Here is a 19853-nt window from a genome sequence, read left to right on the forward strand (position 1 = left end):
TCTGCCATCCTATCTCATGCTGAGTAGTCTGTTACTCTCTGACTCGTTCCATTGAAATCAATGGACTCATCACAGAGTAAGGGACTGCCCATGCTTGGTCTGTACTACCAAATTACATTGATGTAAATCACCTTGCACCGACCTATTTGTGCATGTGTCTGTGCTTAAATTTGCCTCTGGCCAACATAAGTGCCCTGTTACAGTGACACAATAAAATCACCTCCAGGAATCCGAAGGTTGTTTAGCTACTGCCTGTCATCGAATACCTGCGTTACAATGCTATCCCACTTGTCAGGGCTCATTTCTAGGGCCTCGAAGGCAGTGCTCCACTGTCTGCAGCTGCTCTGAATGCTACCAACAACTTTGAATTGTTTTTTATGTCCCTCAGCAAACTGTCCTTGAAGACATCCTCATGTCCCCAGTTGTACTTCCTGCGGGTCTGCAAGTACAGGAGAATTATGCATCCTGTATTTTCAATGTTCATGAGAATAGCGCCGAGCTCTGCAGGCTCCACGCTTCTGTCAGAAGTAGAGGAGATGGAAAAATGCTGCATGGGTTTGTGGGATTTTAAAAAGTGTGGCAGTTATGGGATATGGATGGCATTATGGGATGGAGAAAATTGAATGCTGAGAACTTAATCTCTAGCTCCTAGATCCCTGGGTAGGTCATTTCTATCCCACCAACTCGTTGCAAAAATTTCCCAAAAGGCAATGCACTGGATGGTGGCACGTGGCACACTGGGATACTTACCTGTGGTGCACTGCACTTTACATCCACACAAACACTCGTAATGAGTATAACGCAAGCTGCCAAGTGTGCGCACGCATGAGCAATGTACAAACTTACACGGATATATGCTGACGACATGCTTTGATCACAGTTAGTAGCTTGGAAATGACCTACTGACATAGGATGTGATCAGCTACAAATGAAGACAGCTGGAATCAGTTTCCAGGGTAAACTGAATCAGGCCTGTGAGTACTATGTAAGATATACTCCACGCTATCTGTAACCATAAAGTTCAGATCCCAGCAGGGTCAAACTCAACCCTTCAATCTTCCAAGGTAAATAAAATAACTCCCATGAAATGTACTATGTATAGGTCTTCTGGATGACACCTTTGAAAGCTAAGAACTCAAGTCTGTGTTAAAGCTCTAGCACTGATACCTCAAGGTTTGGGATTGGGACTGTCTTGCTGTAGTATCTCCTTATTGTTCTAATTTTACATGTAAACTGTAAACATGGCTTTCGCTGGAGTTTGTATATATATTTTTCTTTTTTTATATAACAGTTAGATACAGTACTCCTTTCAGCTAATTTCTAAATTATTTGCAAAATCTTAGAGATATCCAGTGGCTAAGTAGTCACTGGAATCATGGTTAAAGTCCCCCCTTCCTCCCCACCCCCCAACCAAAATCAGAAATGGTGCTCTGGGTGAGCCAGGAGGGCCATGGACTCTGGCAAGATGCAGCTCCATGTGACAGCACAAAGCCTGCCTTGAGCCACATGCCGAGCATCAGACACCACAAGCCACAGCAGCAATGCAGAAAGGTGGCAATACACCATATACCATGCCACCCTTACTTCTGTGTTGCTGCTGGTGGTGACGTTGCCTTCAGAGCTGAGTGCCCGGCCAGCACCCGCCAGTATCAGGCCGCCCTGCCAGTGCTTAATTTGTGCCAGGACTGAGCTCTAGCCTCTGGCATCTCTTTTAATACAAATTAAACACTGGAGGAGGCAGCAGGGCTCAGAGGTGGGGGGGTGGGAGGCACGGAGTGATTAGTGGGAGGGAAATACAAGTTTGCCCTGGGTTCAATTTTCCCTAAGGCTGGCCTTGCTGCAGCTAATCAGACATGTTCCTTTCATCATCTTCAACGCAGTTTCCTCCTGAGAAGGAACGCTTCTCATGATGTTTCATTTGGTCAACCAGGTCTTGCATTTCTTTGTTGCATTGTTTGCATTTTGCACGCATGCTTGTCTTACCCACAGCTAGAGGAACTACATTAAAATATTCCCAAACTGGGTCTCTTTTGTGGCCTGCTGCCGTTATATGTTTTCCCTTCTAGTGAGAGAATGGTATGGTAGATCTCAAATCAATGAAGGCTACACTTGGCAAGACCTCAAGACTTCTGGAATATGCTGCTCAAACAGTTTCACTTTTGTTTCTACTGCCTGCCCCTCCCTTCTCATGTTTATCTCCAGACTTCTCCTTGTCCAGATCTATTCTGCCCCCAACAATCTTCTGTTCATTGAATTTTTTGAAACTTTGCACTTTTAGAGAGAGGTAAGGGATTGACTCTGTGTACACAAATTTGCAGAGGGACAATAAGGTTGAGGTCTGTTATTTCTCACTTCTATATATTAATTTATTTAAAAACATTTTTGCTGTTAACAAGCATGTTCTCTCTGGAGACACAAATCCACAGTTTGAGAACTGCAAAACTAAGCATCTCTGATGGTATCTTCTAGACTGAGCACTGAGTAGATAGAAAGATTAACCTAAATAATCTATACAGACGCCCCTGGAGCCCTGTAAGATTGGGTTCCTAATCCATGAACTTTTGGAACTCATTTACAAAACTTTTCTTAAACATTACATGAATATATTGTCTCATACTCTAGAATTAAAATTTCTAATCCCTATTCCAGGATGCGATATCTTTGAGCCATAATGTATCTTAATTAAAACTATCTTAGATAGGTTTTCCTCAAAAAGCACTTTAAAAAATCTGATTTAAATAAAAACTTTTTTAATTTTTTAAAATAATCATTTTTTTTATTCACCCTGTTTTCAGGTATCTCTTTCATTCTCATGATTTCTCTTGGAATGTGGTCACAAGGCTGCTCAAGATTGATTAGTACTTATGTGCAGGGTTTTTTGCCTTTCTCTATATTTTTCCACAAGCAATCTTAATGCAAAGATAGCATCCATTGTTGACTTGGCATGACACAACACTGATTGACTTGTCTTCAAAGTCTCTTAACAACAACTGTCTCCCATATCTTTTTGTGGCTCAAGAGTTTAATGTCCCAGTAGTTACCACAGTTTTGTATGTCTCCTTTTCTTTTAAATATTGGTATTAATATGTTTGCACCAGGCATCTTCTCAGTCCTCATGATGAAATTAAGCAATTGTCAATATGTTTATGTTTAATTGCCGCAGGCACTTCCATACTTTTGCAGGTATGCCGTAGGAGCTGAGAACTTTATTTTTCATGTTGCTCAGTGCTTCTGTAAAAGCTTCTAAGACTGGTGCCATCAGACACCGACTTGGTTTTATCATGTCTCAGTTCTCTTGGATTCTCTTCATTCATAAGCCTTTCAAAGTAATTTTTTCACCGTTCCTTAATCTGGTTCTCCTTGATTAACGTATGTCCACTTTAACTTTGATCTCACCAGTGTCCTGAATTCTCTTATCGTGGGTCTTTGCCACAATCTATATGTTTCTTTCTCACTCTCCTTTGTTTCAAGACGGGCATATAAGCCTTCTCTGGCTTTAACCTTGGTGGCTGACACCTCTTACTTTGCAATCTTTTTTGGCTTTTTTAAATCCTCCGGAACATTCTGCTGTTGGAGCATTGCTTGCTGAAATTTAAAACACTTCTAGTTTTCCTTCACAGCCTCTTGAGCTTTTTCATTCTCCCATGAGGTCTCATTGGGGAAGAAGACTCTCGTTTTTGTTTCACGAAGTAGGCTTTTTGCACATTCTAGAATGTAGCTTGCAATATGGTTCCACTATTGATTTGTATTTTCTCTTACCCCTTCTAAAGGGATCTTCTGCAAGCTTTAGCCCTTTCAGTAGCAGAAGGGCACTGTGCTTCACTTCGGAGGAAAGCCCTAGTCATATAGGGCATATAAAGGACTCATTTCATGGATTTATTTGGAGTTCCAAGCCTCAAACATTTTGTAAGCTGGTTGTGTGTTCCAAACTCACTGGTCACTCTTTACTGTGCTCCAGGATTGGGAATTTGGAACACACTTTTCTCCCCTAATTGACTTTCATCTTCATCCAACCCCCTCTTTATCTGAGGCCTTGTCTACACTCTGGGGGCAAGTTGACCTAAGTTACACAATTCCAACTATGTGAATAATGTAGCTTAGGTCGACTTACTGCAATGTCTGCACTGGGTTGACAGAAGAAAATTTCCCGTCGACTTACCTTATGCTTTTCGTTCTGGTGGAGTACTGGAATCTATGGGAGAGTGATCTGCGGCCGATTTAGCGGGTCTTCACTAGACCCACTAAATCAACCCCTGGTGCATCAATCGCCTCAGCGTCAATCCCTGGTAAGTGTAGACATACTCTAAAAGCTTTGGGTTTCTTTGGATAAATGCTTGCACTGTGCTTGTCAAAAAACCTAGATCCTCCATTGAAGTAGTCAGAGTCCAGTAGATCATACATTGTGGGCTTATATGAGAAACTTTCTCTGTGTTAAAGTGGAAAATGTCTTCTAGGAAGTGGTAACAACTCTTTGATGGGGATGCAAATACTTTGGGTTCTGCAAGTGCTGATCTTGGAGGGTAAACAAAATACCTTCTGTGTGTGTTAGTTTGATGCTTGTGAAAGTGAGAAACTAACAGCCTAGGCATGACATTTGTGACTATAAGAGTTTGCATATTCAAGTCTACCTCTGCACCTCAACCCTCACCTGTACCCAAGCTTCTTATTGTAGTATTTACTCGTATTTGCTGTCGTAATCATGCTTTCTCGGGTGAATTGCTGAGCCATGGTAATATATAGCCCTATTCTTTAGCACTTCCATTTCATGCTTCACAGTGTGCTCTGCCACTTTATTACATATGAAATATATATAACAAAATACTCAGAAGTTCTGACAGCCTGGTAACAATTGTCAAGGGTTATTCAGTTGAACTTGAATGGTCAAAGTAGTTGGCCTTAGCTGCTATTCATTTAAAGTTCAGCTGACAAGTCATCTTTCTTTTATCTTCATATTTTATTTGTGAGGTGGCAGGCCCCACCCCACATCTGAGCCCAGCGCTTTCATACCCCTTCCGATATGATCAGAGGCTGTGCCAAGGCGGCGGCCCTCACTTCCCAAAAGCAGTGATCGAGAAGGTTGGATCAGAGTGGGTATGGTAAAGTGGACATTCAAATAACATCATAGAAGTTGAGGATGGAAGACTGATTGGGTCATCTAGTGAAGTCAGCCCTGTTCCCAGTGCAGGGTTGTTTTCTTCAGTGTATTCTCTGCTGTTGTGCTTTTGTCTAGAACAGTTTTAAATATCTCAAGTGATATTGCTTCCAGTGCTTCCCCAAGGGGTCATTCCACCGTCTAATGGAGATCTTTACAATTAATAGAATCTCATTAGAAAGTTTTTCTAGTGTCCAGCCTAAACCTGCTCTTCCTAATCACCCTTTTGTTGCATCACCCTAATGTGTAACCATTTCTCAAGATCTTTTCAAATACTAGAAGTTATCATGTCCCTTCCCCCTCCTCTGTCCGTTTAGCCAAGCTAGATGTAAACACACCCCTCCCTTCTTATCTGAGTGCTTTTCCTCTGGGTGAATGGCACTCCCACCGTAGTGCCGCTAGTGCAACAACCAGCTGTTTCCTCAGGCAGTTGGAAAAGCAAGCAGTCTCCTTCAAGGCTGCCCAACCTCTCCCAACTCACCAGTATGCACTAAAAAGAGATGCAGGTTTTAACTTTCCTTGGAGCACTCACTGGTAGTAGATGACTTTTCTAGAGAACTTATCACCAGAGCACCTGACTGCTTTTTTGGTGGGGTATCTATTTTAGGTATTTTTTGTGGTTCTCTACACCTGACTAACACCTCTTCACTAAATTATGCTAAAGATTTAGTGTTTTCCACTTCAGAGCTGTGTCATGGCAATGTGGTGTCTGGCACAGTATGTAAAACAGCTTTTAAAACATCCTTATTGTTTGTTTGTTTGAACCACTCAAGTGAATGTCCAGTGAATGATACAGAAAAGTTGTTCTTTAAACAGTATACACCTGCAGATCTTTTCATGAATGTTTTTCTAAAAGATTCTCTGATAGTGTTTGTTTACAGGAGATGCATTTCAGGAGAGTCCATTGCCAATTCTGTATTTTTCAGACTGTATTTTATGTTCTCAGGGGGCATCTGTATTTTAAATACCTGAATTTTGTAACTTGAAATTGATAACTACAATAGTATTATCATTAACAACAACTACTACCTCTTGTATTTAGCATCATGTTTCCTCTCAAATCCTTTCCCAATGAATTCAGTACTAAGGACAAGGTATCCTTTCGACCAAAATTTTCATCATCTGCTATTATCTATTACAGAGATAATAGCAGTAAAAGTTTGTCCACACTTCCAACCCCTCTGCTTTGATTCTGTTGGAAAGAGACCATCTCTGTGGGCAAGAGAGTAGTTCCGTTTTCATGTCCATTCTCTCTGCTGATACTAATAAGGGCCAGTTGTGATGATGGTGTTTATGATGCGGCCAGTGGGAGTTAAAGACAGAGATCACCAACTCACTTCCTAAACCACCAGACAGCCTCACGTGGAAAAAGCCTCTGCTGACCTTGGCTGGATTTCACTGATAGGCAAGAAGTAGCAGAATGTATCCTGTTCTCCAACCCTTTCACTCATCAGTCACCAGAAAAACTATTTATACTGTAACTGCCTGCTAGTCTGTGACCGTGAACAGAACATTTGGTATGTCCTGGAAGAGTGCCTTTTGCCATAACACGCCCCTCTCCAGCAGCCTCCTAGGGGAAGTCCTGTCCAGCAAGACAATGGCATAGGGCCCTGGGATGGAATCCTAGCAGGGGTTTCAGAGTCCCACCTAAGAGGGCCTCACTGATCAGGTACTGGCAGTCAGCTTGTAGAGGGGCTAGGCTAGTTTCATGTGAGAGAGAAATTTGTTTTCTAGAATCAGGGAGAGAGCACTCTGCTGACAGAAGAGCTACACGACTTTTATTCATTGCTTTTTGTACATGTTGGAGTTTAAGGGTTTAAGCTGCATGAAGAAGGGACTGATGGTTTGTGCTGATATTTTTTTATTGCACGATTTCCCGTTCCCCTTCCCCGGCTTTTAAAAAATAAACCTGAAACACCACAGAAGATTTTATTCTGCTTAACCTGTGACTCTTGATTTATTGACAGTAATGTTTCCTTTTCTGAGTGATGGGTTAGCTTGGGCTTATGACTATGGCACTGCTAATTCCTTGTCTAGTGATTTTCATGCATTCATTGCTTGTGCTGGAAGTTGCATTCAAAAAATAGTTCTTAGAGTAAATGGCTTAATCTTAAGAAAAGGTACAATGAAAACAATTGTAAATTTCCTTCTTGCTACTTCAGTAACGGACTTGAAGGAACTTACTTTTCTCTAGGATAAGCCATAGTTTGGCCTTCATTTGGCTTTACCTCAGGGTTGGTCGGGAGAATCTGCCTCTTAAGGCACTTCTGAAGTACTACAGGTAAAGAATCTAATTATTTCTAGAGTTACAAAGCTCTCATAACAGTAATTGGGTATGACCTTTTGTGCGACAGCCCTATGACTTGAGTCATTCAAAACAAGATTGAACAAATCACTTCAATATACAGTATCAACTAGTCCTGCAGTAGGAGGGGGTTGCATGAGATGATCTAATAGATTCTCAGATTCATTGATTATTTGTGGTTAGTGTGATGGGAAGTATCTTTCAGCATTGGTTTCCTGAGTTATTTAGGCTCAGGTTGTGTTTACATTTTTTCTTCTATGCAGGTCATCTGGATCCAGGTTTCCTAGCAAGTGAGAGAACCTCTTCTGGCAATGCACAGATCAATGAAGAAATTAATATTGCCTCTTCTGACAGTGAAGTAGAGATTGTGGGAGTTCAAGAACATGCAAGGTACTTATTCTATTTTTTCTTTAAATAGCCAAAATAAATGAAAAGGAAAATGCTGCCTAACTTCTGATGTTACATTTCTTCAGCCATGACCAGTGCCAAACATGCAAAATATATACTGTTTTATTTAGGTTCTTATGCTCTACCTATCATTGGGATATCAGAGTTGCCTATCTTTTTTAGCCTATTCATGTTTTCAGATGTACACAGATTACGCATGTGATTTCTATATCAAATATATTGATACACTCAGTATACTTGATACTGATGTCACATGCTTAATCCATGTACAACTGAACACACTAATAGGCTTACCAAAAAATAGGTGTTTTTAAGGACTTCCACCATGTATGTACGCAGTGCCCTTAAAAATGTGCACTTACTGCATTTCAGTATTGAAATGGTTTCTTGGATATTTGATTTAATTCCCCATTTTAAGAACATTGACCATTAAATACTTGCATGGTCAATGTGCTAGATGTCAGGATGCTCACTATGACACTGCATTTCATATTCACCATAGTGATATGATTATGATATGGTTATAATATAATTATGATGCATCTTGTACAAAATATGTCATGAGGGGTCAATGGAAAAGTTTATGGTTTGCTGAATATGACTTTCCTATTTGTATGCATGTATCACTTTTGTATCTGGAGTTGACCATGCATCTGTATTTCAAATGTGTTTGCTCCTGGGTAACACCCCCAAAGTTTGGTTACATCCAGTCTAGCTAGCACATTGCGAAGGGGCCATCCAAGGTAATGGCTCATCAGCGAAGACGGTGAGCCATGGGAAAAGCTTGGCCTCACCTGATAAGCTTTCCTGTGGATGCTTCAGCCAAAATATAGGTAATGGCTGCCACTGCTCATCCAAGCATGCAAGGGCATGTGACTAAATCATGTGATACTGAACTTCATCTCATTGCTTGTACTTTGGGGCTTGGCTTGAAACAAAAGTTTCCTCCACATGGAAGAAGCTATAACAGGGGAAGGTGGCATGACCACTAGGCCTCCCTCCCCCTACAAGACAACATCTACAAACACCTGAGGAACAAAGACTGAACTGGGTAAGGGGGTCCCAGGTGGGAAAGAAGGAAGCCTGCCTGTGTATGGAAGCTTGGTGAACTGTTTATACTATCTAACAGGGTGAGATTCAAATCCTATCCAGTTTAGACAACTTAGACTACATTTTTGTTTTATTTCTTATGGTAATCTACTGTACATTACTTATAATCACTTAAATCTATCTTTTGGTAGTTAATACATTTGTTTTATATTTTTACCTAAAACAGTGTGTTTTGCTGGAAGTGCTTGGGGAATCTCAGGTATTATGAAGTAATTAACAGATTGAGGCCCACATAGAGACGTTCCTGTATTCTGGGAAGCTAAATTGGGAAAACAGATCAGTTGTTGTTGTCCACACAAAGCCACGTTTGGAACATGCATAGCTCTGCTGTCTGATGTTGGGGGTGGGGTGGTAGAATCCTGGCTCCACCTACTCTTCACCCTTTTTGCTCCTTCACCGCTTATGCGCTGGTGGGAGGAGGGACATATGACGTATGCAGTACCCAAGATCTCAGTCCTTTGTAGTCATGCAGGAGGCCTTACTCGCTGTGACGCCGTAGGCACAACCTAGCCCTGTAGGATTGGGGGATGATGACAGATGGATGACATTTTGTGTGCAGGTTGAGCCTTACCTTATGGAATATTGATAATTCTTTTAAAGACGATCTCACTTGGAATACATCAGGGGTTCTCAAACTGGGGGTCGGGATCCCTCAGGGGGTCATGAGGTTGTTACCTGGAGGGTCACGAACTGTCAACCTCCACCCCAAACCCCGCTTTGCCTCCACCATTTATAATGGTGTTAAATATATTTAAGTGTTTTTAATTTATGAGGGGGGTCACACTCAGAGGCTTGCTATGTGAAAGGGGTCACCAGTAAAAACATTTGAGAGCCGTTGGAATACATGGTTTCTATATACTGCAGACCTACTATTTAGAAGACCTTTCTCCTCCATTGTAAATTAAATTTATTTGTCCTCCACTACTCGTTTGTGTAAATGCTAACACAAATTACATTCATGTTTCATCCCTTTCTCTTTTTTTAACTTTCTAAGTTGTTTGCCTCAGTAATACTTAAAATGCAAACCTTTCTAAATTCAATGCACAATGGCTAGTGGAAAGTTAGTTTTAGTGGACATAGGCTTGCTAATGCGGAAATACTTCCTGCACTTCAGAAAGGAAGGAGAGAGGATGTTGTTTTTCCAGCATGTTTTTCTTAAGTCATCCTCAGCTGTGTTTTCCTTTGTGCTTATAACTATTTTGCCGTCTTTGGGGAGACCATCTCTCATCAGTTCTGTTTGAAACTTGCACCTTTTGGTTGGTTGTTTCCTATTTAGAATTTTATTTCTCTTGCAGGTCTAGGCTTGCAGTTATGAAGTATTGATGGGCTTCTGGCAGGGTTGTCATGTTGAAAAGGTTTTAGGTTTTTGATCCAGTATTTTTTTGCATGCTTAGTTTGTATGATTGGATTCAGTTCTGTTGTTCGCACTATATTTCTCTGCTCCATACTCTGTAGTGTTGCTGGGTTGGTGTGGGCTGTGAAACTTGAATTTGTCTTTCATTTGTGGTAGTTTAGATTCTAGTGATTTGATTAAGTTTTTCATTATTAGAAACTCTTTGGCATTTACTTAGAGCACTGAATCCTTTTGGTAGTTATGTGCTGTTTTTTGTTTAATTTTGTTGAATGGATTTCCTACCATGCATGTATTTAAAAAATAAATCCTCCTCTGTTTCTCCTTTTCTGTTTTGGTTTTGTTACATTTACTTCATGATGTATTCACCTTATGCTCAGGTTGTCAAGCATGTTTCTTGAGCTAATATTTGAATGAACCTTCTGCAATTGGCAGAAGTGTGTGATTTGTTCAAGGATATGAATTTTTGTTAGGAATCATTTCCACGTAGTAATCTATAGCTAGATTTTTGTTATCTTCAGGGTGAAAAGTTACCTTTTAGTTTTGCATAGGTCCCAAAGGCCAGGTCTACATTGGCGCTTAAGTCGATATAAGGTACGTCGCTCTGGAGTGTGAAAAAATCACACACCCCCCGAGCAATGTAGCTTACATCGACCTAACACAGTGTCTACACCATGCTATGTCAATGTGAGATGCTCTCCTGCTGACTTACCTTCCGCCTCTTGGAGAGGTGAAGTACTGAAGTTGACGGGAGAACACTTGCCCTTTGACTCATTGTGTCTTCACCAGACCCACTAAATTGACACCGCTGCATCAGTTGCAGCAGCGCCGATTTAGCACTCAGTATAGACAAGCCCAGGGGACTGTCATTTTACACTGGAACGATGCACCATAACTATTATCTTGCAGACTCAAGCATCATGAGATACTTTCTGCTTTGGCTACTGTCTTTTCTTGTAAATTATTATTAAAGGCATTTCTTAAAAAAAATCCTAGATTTAGCTAGAGCTCCAAACTTCTTATAATGAACCTTTAGTAGATATATAGAACTCCTAAAGATTTGAGAGAACTGATGGAAAAACCACCTTGAGTGCTTAAAGTCGCATTTTTCAGGAACGTAACTACATTAAGTGAGGAGTTACTGTACATATTGTTTTCTAGTACATATATACATTGATACCATCAGTTCAGGCAATAAATTCAATACTGTTCCATGATGATTAGTCCTCCCCAAGTTCAGTATACTGCCATTTGGGGACAAAATCATATGGCTTTGAAGATGATACCAGTGCACCAAAGAGTGTCCTATACCAGGCCGCTGCCATTGACTCCGGATCATAGTTAGTTCAGCATTAGAGGTCATCATTTGGAGGTTTACAACAAAGTCTGTTTTCTTTGCTTCCTTCACATGGTACAAACACTGGAGCTTGAGAGTCTGCATGTGATTGGCCAGGTGCTTCCCTGAACAAACTGTCGGGACGTAGGACTGCTGCATTGTAGCTGTAAGATAGCTATTGATCCTATATTAGTATGATGGTGGTTTGCTCAATGAACTTCTGAATTTCAATCTGGGTTCTGCCAAACTGGCCACGTTGCCTGACAAACTCCAAATCAAAATTGTGTGTGTGTGTGTATTAAAATTAAATTATTCATTGAGACAAACATACCTATCTTTGACTGATTTCTGCAAAGATTGAACCACCCCAGCTATCATATAGGGACACACCCATTGTAATTAGATTTTAATTCTAATACTGAAATAGCGTGGTACCACAAAGAAAAATGTTTTACTGATATTATTATTATTTACACCTTTGCACCAAAAAGATTGTTGTTGCAATAAAAACAAAAGCATGAAAAATCATAACCTAGTCATGTGATACAAAACATAGAAATAAATCCAAACAAGTAATCCCAACACACCACAAACCATACCACCAATGGATTAAATATTGCTGTTCAGAGCAGGTCCAGGAAACCTAAGGGTTGAAATTTATTAATTGCCCTGGGTTTACATCCTTGGTTTGTCTATAAAACAAGTTTAATGATTTAGTCAGGAGCTTGCTTTTCTTTAATCTTTAGATCCTAGATTAAAACAGAAATGAGCGAAAAAGAAAAATATTAACACATGCTTTAGTTAGGAAATATAAAGGGAAATTGCAATTAGATAAATTCAACGTTTTATTTTTGTGAATTAGGACCTAAAATAATCATGATTTATATTGTGGTAGCAAAGTTTTCTACCTGTGACTTGTGAGAGGCTTTGATAGTTCCTTAAAAGAATAATTCCTGTGTGAAGCAGAAAGATATGTTGCTGACTTCCTTTACCATGTTGGGTAAGTCTGAAATTGCAGCTTTCTTGATACCTATTTTTGGAATAATAATGCACAACCCATCAGTTAAATTAGGAATATATCTAATACAAACACGCAAGTAACAAAACAGTATAAATACTTAATGCTTGACTATTCCCTAAAGGCGTTACCTCACTCCTTTTCCTACTTTTTCTTATGGAGGATAGGTCTATCAATGGATATTAGCCACGATGGGTGGGGATGGTGTCCCTAGCCTCTGTTTGCCAGTAGCTGAGAATGGGCAACAGGAGATGGATCGCTTGATGATTACCTGTTCTGTTCATTCCCTCTGGGGCACCTGGCATTGGCCACTGTTGGAAGACAGGAAACTGGGCTAGATGGACCTTTGATCTGAACCAGTGTGGCCATTCTTATGCACTGCTTCCCCCACCACTTACAGGTTAGAGGAGTAGTAAACAGAGTTTGCTTAACCTTGTCTAAATGTGCATGTACCAGGTAATGTCTAGCATGTCTAAAGGATGCCGAACCTTATCTCTTAATTTATTATATATATATATATATATATATATATATATATATATATATATATATATATATAATATATGTTTTATGGGTCCCTACTTTTTAATATTCTGCCAAATTCAAGTTAGAAGCAATTTTCTTTTCCTACTTCCCCTTTTCCTCCCAAGCAGAGTGCAGAAGTACTTCCCCTTTCAGCAACATGTTAGTTGCTGGTCAAAGCCTGAGTGATTTTGCTGCTGAGGGTTACTTAGAAATTACAAGTTAAAGGCACAGAACCTGTTGTGTTGGTGGATTACAGGGTATGGGCTAAATGCATAGTTACAAGGTCTCTAAGATGAAGCTTTCGGTACTTTCTGGTAAGTCAGGGTTTTTCCCTTGTTCCTTTGATGATGTTCAACCATTCCTTTATATTACTGTTTTATTTAGTCTGCTGGGATTTTAACACCCTGCTTTGGTGGAAGTTGGGTTTATACTTACAGCTGTGCTTACCGTCTTGTTGCTTCTCATTTCTCCATTTGAGTCATTGTCCACTGACCAGCATTAGTAGTTATGATCATATGTCTAATGTAACATATGAACAAACCCAGAAGTTAGGGTGATTAAAAAATAGCCTATGTTGCATTAGTATGAAACGTCCTCCATAATCTTTGTTTGTATGCTATGTTTTGGTTGACCACAACCAGACTTCTGAGCTGACTCTACCACACTTACCTTCAACTCCTACTTCAAACAAACTCAATTAAATCTGACTAGCTAGCTTCATCCTAACTCTGCACAATAAGCACGTAGCACTGTACAGATGTAGAAGCGTCCCTCCTTAAATAATTAACCCCTGAACCGGTTTGAACAATTACTTGAACAAGTCTCAAGAAAAGCGGAGGGGATGGGGGTTCTGCTCCCTCTGTCTTCCCTTGATGGCTAATGTGCTTTTAGCTAATCGAGAGGTAATTACTCAGTTGGGACCTACAGAGCAGCAACGGGGAGGCTACTAATAGATGGATCTGGGCTCAGCCCGGGAGAGCTGAGGGGACTAAAATAAGGTATCCCGGACCGTACAAGTTCTGAGCCGCTATGGCCTCTTGGCACCACCTCAAAGTGTGGGTCATTGGGCCAAATGCAACTCTTATAGATACCTCAAAATTACAACCAGTTTACAAAGCCCCCTTAACACGTGTATAAAGGAATCGCCTCCTTGCATGATTCTAAACCCAGTGACTAGTCAATAATACCCAGTGAGGAGTGCAATCAGGCTGATGTCCCGCATCACCCACTTGCAGCCTTACACAGTTAGTTTCCATGGGCATCTAATGGTGGGAGAAAAGTGGTTACCCATGAGTGTCCTACATTGCCTCTGGTATGCCAAGTGAATCTGATGGTCAAGAAATCGAGTGCTCCTCTGTTTGATGTGAGTGTGTGTTACTACTGTCCTCTCATACGGGCATACCCTCCTGCCTCTTGCTAAGAAAAGCAGAAATAGTAGACAAGAGGCAAAGAACTAGAAAAGAGGAACAATAGCTGAGGGGAAAAAGAGGAAGTCCCTGGTGAGTTACAATGAGTGTTTTTGACAGGAACCAAATTGTGACTGAGAGTTTACCTAGATTTTAATTTAGATTTTACCAGAGATGAGTTTACCTATGCCAGGTAGAGAGATTATGGCTGTATGCCCTTGGGGTCCCTGTTCGGGCGCCAATCTGTAGCCTGATCCTAGCGATTATGAAGAAGAATGCCCAGTTATCACCTTAAGGTTAGACAGGTTCTTGTCCCAAGATCAAGCCCTGTATTATTAAAATTAGTATATAATTGGGAACCCCAATGTGCACAGGTGCAACACTCACACTATAGGAACTCTTATATTTACAAATAAATAATCTATTAATACACTTAGCAAAGTCACACACACTCTAACTCAGTAAGGTAAATAAAGATAATACAGAAAGTAAATCTGAACATCCATACTCACACCATCCCTTGCAGAACAGCCTGAAATGTTAACCATTATCTTCATCACCATCATCTTCCTCATCTTCACCAGTGGCCATCATTCTGGCCCCTCCCGAGGGCTACATCTCTTTCCCCCCCCCCCCAACTGACCACATGCTGGGATGCCAATTTTATAGGAAATTTCCACCACTTGCATCTGAAGAAGTGGGTATTCACCCACGAAAGCTCATGCTGCAGAACGTCTGTTAGTCTATAAGGTGCCACAGGATTCTTTATTGCAATTTTATAATGTTACGCTGACGTTACCATGTCTAATGCATATTCAGTAGGAGTTTTTCCCCTCTTCCTTATTTGTATTTCCTCCCCTTACCAATGTTAGGTTCTATAGGTTAGTATATTTATGATTTTAACTCATCAGGTAGGTCAGTTTGTTGCCATGGCATTCTTGCGGTTGGATGTTCTGTCCAAAACCTTCCAGAAGCTGGTGCATGTTTCTATTGTTGGCTGATGTCATTATAGACCCAATCCCCCCCACTCTCTACTGCCAGTTCCACAAAACTAACGAGTTATCTAAATTTATCTATGCCAAAGTTCGTAGGCCTCAATCCTCATGCTAACTGCTGAAGCCAATGTCCTACAAGATACAAGCCTGTAGGTTCCTTGCAATACTGTTGAATATAATAAAGCAGAATATAATACAGGTATGCTGGCCCACTGGGCTCCAAAGGAAATAAAGTATAATGGCTTAATTTAAAAAAAAAAAATTGTACAAAACGTAGGTAGATGTCTACTATAATCGCTGTAAGGCACGTATCAGCTCCTCTGTTAATGGGAATCTGGTCTCATACGATTTCTTTTTTTTCATGAAGGTTTCTCCTATTGACAAATTTCTTCTGTAAAAAGACTAATGGCTGTAATTCCCAGCAGAAAAAATACCCTATTTTCCCCCAGTACAATGCAGTTATCTCAACAGTACATGATGCTACACATTATGGAGCATATTCTCCCTGTAATATTGGGAGCCGTGCACGCATGACTTCCTGGGAGCTTCACTCACTCCCCCTGGCAGAATTTGATCCTTTGTATTTCAGTAACTGAGTGCAGGGAAATTTCATTCTAGGCTTTACTTTGTTTGTGATTTTGTGAGCTCAAGTTCAAGGGTTTACTGTTCAGCGTGTGTGTGTATAAAATCTGTAGTAAGTCATGTTGGCAGGTCTTCATGGACTCCACAAATGGAAACGGCACGAGCAAATTTTGAAGAGAGACCTGTTAATCAGATGCAAATTAACACCTTGAAATGTTGCAACTAAGGATCTTGTATGGGGAGTTGACAGTAGTGTTAATGCTTTTGCTCTTCGCTTTGTTGCAGATGTGCCCATCCTAGGGGAGGTGTGATTCAGAGTGTCTCTTCCTGGAAGCATGGCTCAGGCTCGCAGTACATTAGCACTCGGCAAACACAGTCATGGACAGCGGTGGCCCCCCAGCAGAATTGGTCTTCACCCCCAGAAGTAGTTGATCTCACTTTGGACGAGGATACCAGACGCAAATATCTACTGTAATGCAATGTCACTGTGGTTTTGCCCCCGATCCCTTCCCCTCTTTATGGCACGGAAGTTCATTGTTTTAGCTTCAGCTTCAGCAGCCTGTGGACTTCAAACTCCTGGAGAATTTCCTTTTCCATCAGAATGCAGTGTCATTTTAATATCGCTTCAAATATTTTACCTTCTCAAAGGAGGATTTTTCCTAGTATGAAAACTTGATAGCACTGAATTTAAATGACACCTACCGTTATGCATTGTGTGTGTTAATCTAAAGAAATAATTGTGAAGACAGATACACGCTCCCATCCTCTCCCACCACTGATATCAAAATGATTTTAATTTACCAGTAAGTTGATTGTTTGCAGAAGCTAGTGTTTTTGCTGTGTGAGCATCAGAGACAGTGATCTGATCTTGAGAGGCGTTGAGCCCCCTCCATTGATTTCAGTGGAACTACAAGTGCTCAGCCCTTCTGAAAATTGGACCAACAGTATTTACCCAATTTGATTTGGTTTCTTCACCAGCAGGACTGTCGTTTTATAGAAAGGCCCATAACATGTGCACTGGACTTTTTAATTAAAGGTTTGTTGTTTTCTATGTAATTTATAGTTTACATTGTTCAGTGCTGTGTCTTCTGTCTTTCTTGGCTACAGTGTTTTACTAGTCATTTGCCACAGCATGTTACATTTTTTTTTCCAAATAGCAATGACTTAATAGCAGCTGATCAGCACAAAAGCATAAGAAAATAGTAATAAAAAGACCCAGCATCCCTGCCCATTTTAAAGGGATCTGAATCCCTTGCATTATAGGATCCTGTTTTTTTTTTAAACCATGCCTCTCAATCTTCTTCCTTCTGAAAGGTTCCTTTTGTACCTCTTTCCTTCAGTCATCTTCTCCAAAAACTTACTCTGTCAGGCCCCATTCCAGCACAGCACTTAAGCAGATGTGTAATTTTAAGCACCAGAGTAGCCCCATTGAAATCAACGGGGCTACTCAAATGCTTAAATCTGTGAATGTGCTTAAGTACTTTGCAGGATCAGGGCCTACCCTTATCCTTTGGTTTTAAGTAGTTCTGCCCCATTTGCCTATTCTTAGGTCATGTTTTCTATCCTTGTGTTTGAACCTCTCTTAGGGTCTGATCCTGCAAACACTTACCTACCAAAGCTGGGTGTTTACCACAGTGAAATCAATTGGATTAGACACTCTAGTAAGCATTAGTCCCTATAGTAAGTATTGAAGTAGCCCTTAATCACTCACACTGGCTCCTGTTCAAGGTAAAAACCAAAGACTAAACTTCAAAACAAGAGGATGTGCACTTTAAATTTCTATTGTGCAATTGAAATGTGTCCTTTTGTATTCAAAATGCATTTAATGGAATTTTTCTACAGTTCCAACACAGAATTTTTACCAGCTAGGGTTACATAGCAAATAGAAAGGACACCATGAGTCCTGATCTGGTTGATTTGGTGTCAGTTTGCAAGAGTGCAGGGTGGCTTCCAAAAATTTGCTGTATGGATAAGAATTTTGCCTTTGGTAGCACAGATTTGTTTAAAAAAAAAAAGATTCTAATATTGTTAATAGTAAACAGTTTGCTTTGCTTCAAAAAGTGGAAAGGTTGTGACTGCACTTTAAAGAGCAACTAGGTAAAGGTTTTATGTTCTGTTTTAAAAGATTCTAAAACATTAAACGGTGATCAGCGTGTTGCATGACCATAACCTGTAAGATGTATTTGGTGCTTCTAGTAATTGGTCTCTTTGTTTGGGGGTGGGAGGGAGTGTAGTGAATGGAATCCATACTCATTGCAATAGAGAACTGTCCTGTAATATTGGTACACTATATTAATAGTGACTATTGATCTTTTTTCCTAATTGGTTAATTACATAACTCATCCATCATTTTAGCAGATTAGCACCATGTTGTAGGTTAACTGGGAAAGATGATTTAGTGTGGCTGCTTTTTACTGTTTCATGAAGTTGTCTTTAAAAGATCAGTTTCTAAGAAAGCTGCAGGGACCCATTTGTAGTCCTTCCATTTAAAAAATTGCAAACAGACTTTCTGTTTCTCAGTTTGTATATGATGTGACTTCCATGTATATATAAAAATGACTGCATCATAACCAAACTTCCTTCAATTGTGCACTGTGTTTGTTTTAAACAAATCATGTATTTTAGTCTGATGCTGGTTTTCTTTTATTTAAAACACTACACATTTCTTTTATTCTTTTAACAAATTTTAAAGGGTAGTGATCTAAAAACCACAATCACTGGATAGCTAGGAAGTATTTCTTCTTTTGTTTTGGGGGATTTTTTTTAAGAGAGCAAAAGGTGCCCGGACAATTTTGCTCTTTTCGACAGGAAAGTGAAATGTTAGCCATTGTATGGCTAAGAACCAATGCACTTGGGGCCTGATCCCAAAGCCCACTGAAGGCAATCGGAGGCTTTCCATTGACTTCACTGAGCACTGTCTTAAGCCCTTTATGGTTCAGCAGTTCTAGCGTGTGAACTTGGAATCTTCTGCAGTGGAGACAAATCATTGCTTAGAATTTAATGTTTAAAATGTGCAACTCTAGTAAAAAAAAAATTAAAAAAAAATTGGTGGTTCTTGACACTCATTATTTAGTTCTCATTTTCCATCTAGTATTTAATGGTCTTTGGAGGAAAAAAATAATAAGAGTGTTATATAGATATATATATAAAAATAAATATATATATATATTTTTGGTGCAAGATGAGACCTTCTGTTTTTTGAAACAAGTCTGTAGCATAAAGGTTAAACTATTTTAAGACAAAATAAAATAGAGTGTATTATTTAAACAATATTACCTTGTGTGGGAGTTTTTTTCCACTTCCATTTAATACTGTGATATTTGAAGTGCCTCCAAAATAAAGCCTTTAAGCTCTGAGAGTGGGTTATATACTTTTAGAATTCAGCACTATTCCCTTCTCTGACATTCAGTTTGATGTCTAGTATGTTAAATATTTTATTTCTTCACCACAAAAGCTTTCCTTTATCCAGCACCAAAGACTTGGTCCAGCACAACAATTCTGGATTACAGCACTGATGGGATGGGATTTATAGTACTGATAGGACCTAGGTACACCATGGGTACCAGCAAGACAGGTTTCTACAAACTATTCCTACCATGTGCTTTAAGCCTTACCAGCAGGGGCCACCTGTAGGGATGAGAATACCATGTCCAATTCAGTCTCAG

At 40.0% G+C, this 19853-nt stretch overlaps 1 protein-coding gene across 2 annotated transcripts in view; it reads left to right on the plus strand.

Moving 5' to 3' along the window:
- Positions 1-18763, plus strand: part of C6H18orf25 (chromosome 6 C18orf25 homolog) — a 61559-nt gene extending 42796 nt beyond the window's left edge. For both annotated transcript variants that reach the window (XM_039544417.1, XM_039544418.1), the window contains exons 4-5: positions 7721-7847; positions 16474-18763. In XM_039544417.1, coding sequence (XP_039400351.1) covers positions 7721-7847; positions 16474-16663 — 317 coding nt within the window. In that variant the 3' untranslated portion in view covers positions 16664-18763. The remainder of the gene's footprint in view (positions 1-7720; positions 7848-16473) is intronic.
- Positions 18764-19853: the final 1090 nt, after the last annotated feature.

This window comes from Mauremys reevesii, linkage group 6 (genome assembly GCF_016161935.1).
Source record: "Mauremys reevesii isolate NIE-2019 linkage group 6, ASM1616193v1, whole genome shotgun sequence".
NCBI classification, from domain to species: Eukaryota; Metazoa; Chordata; order Testudines; family Geoemydidae; genus Mauremys; species Mauremys reevesii.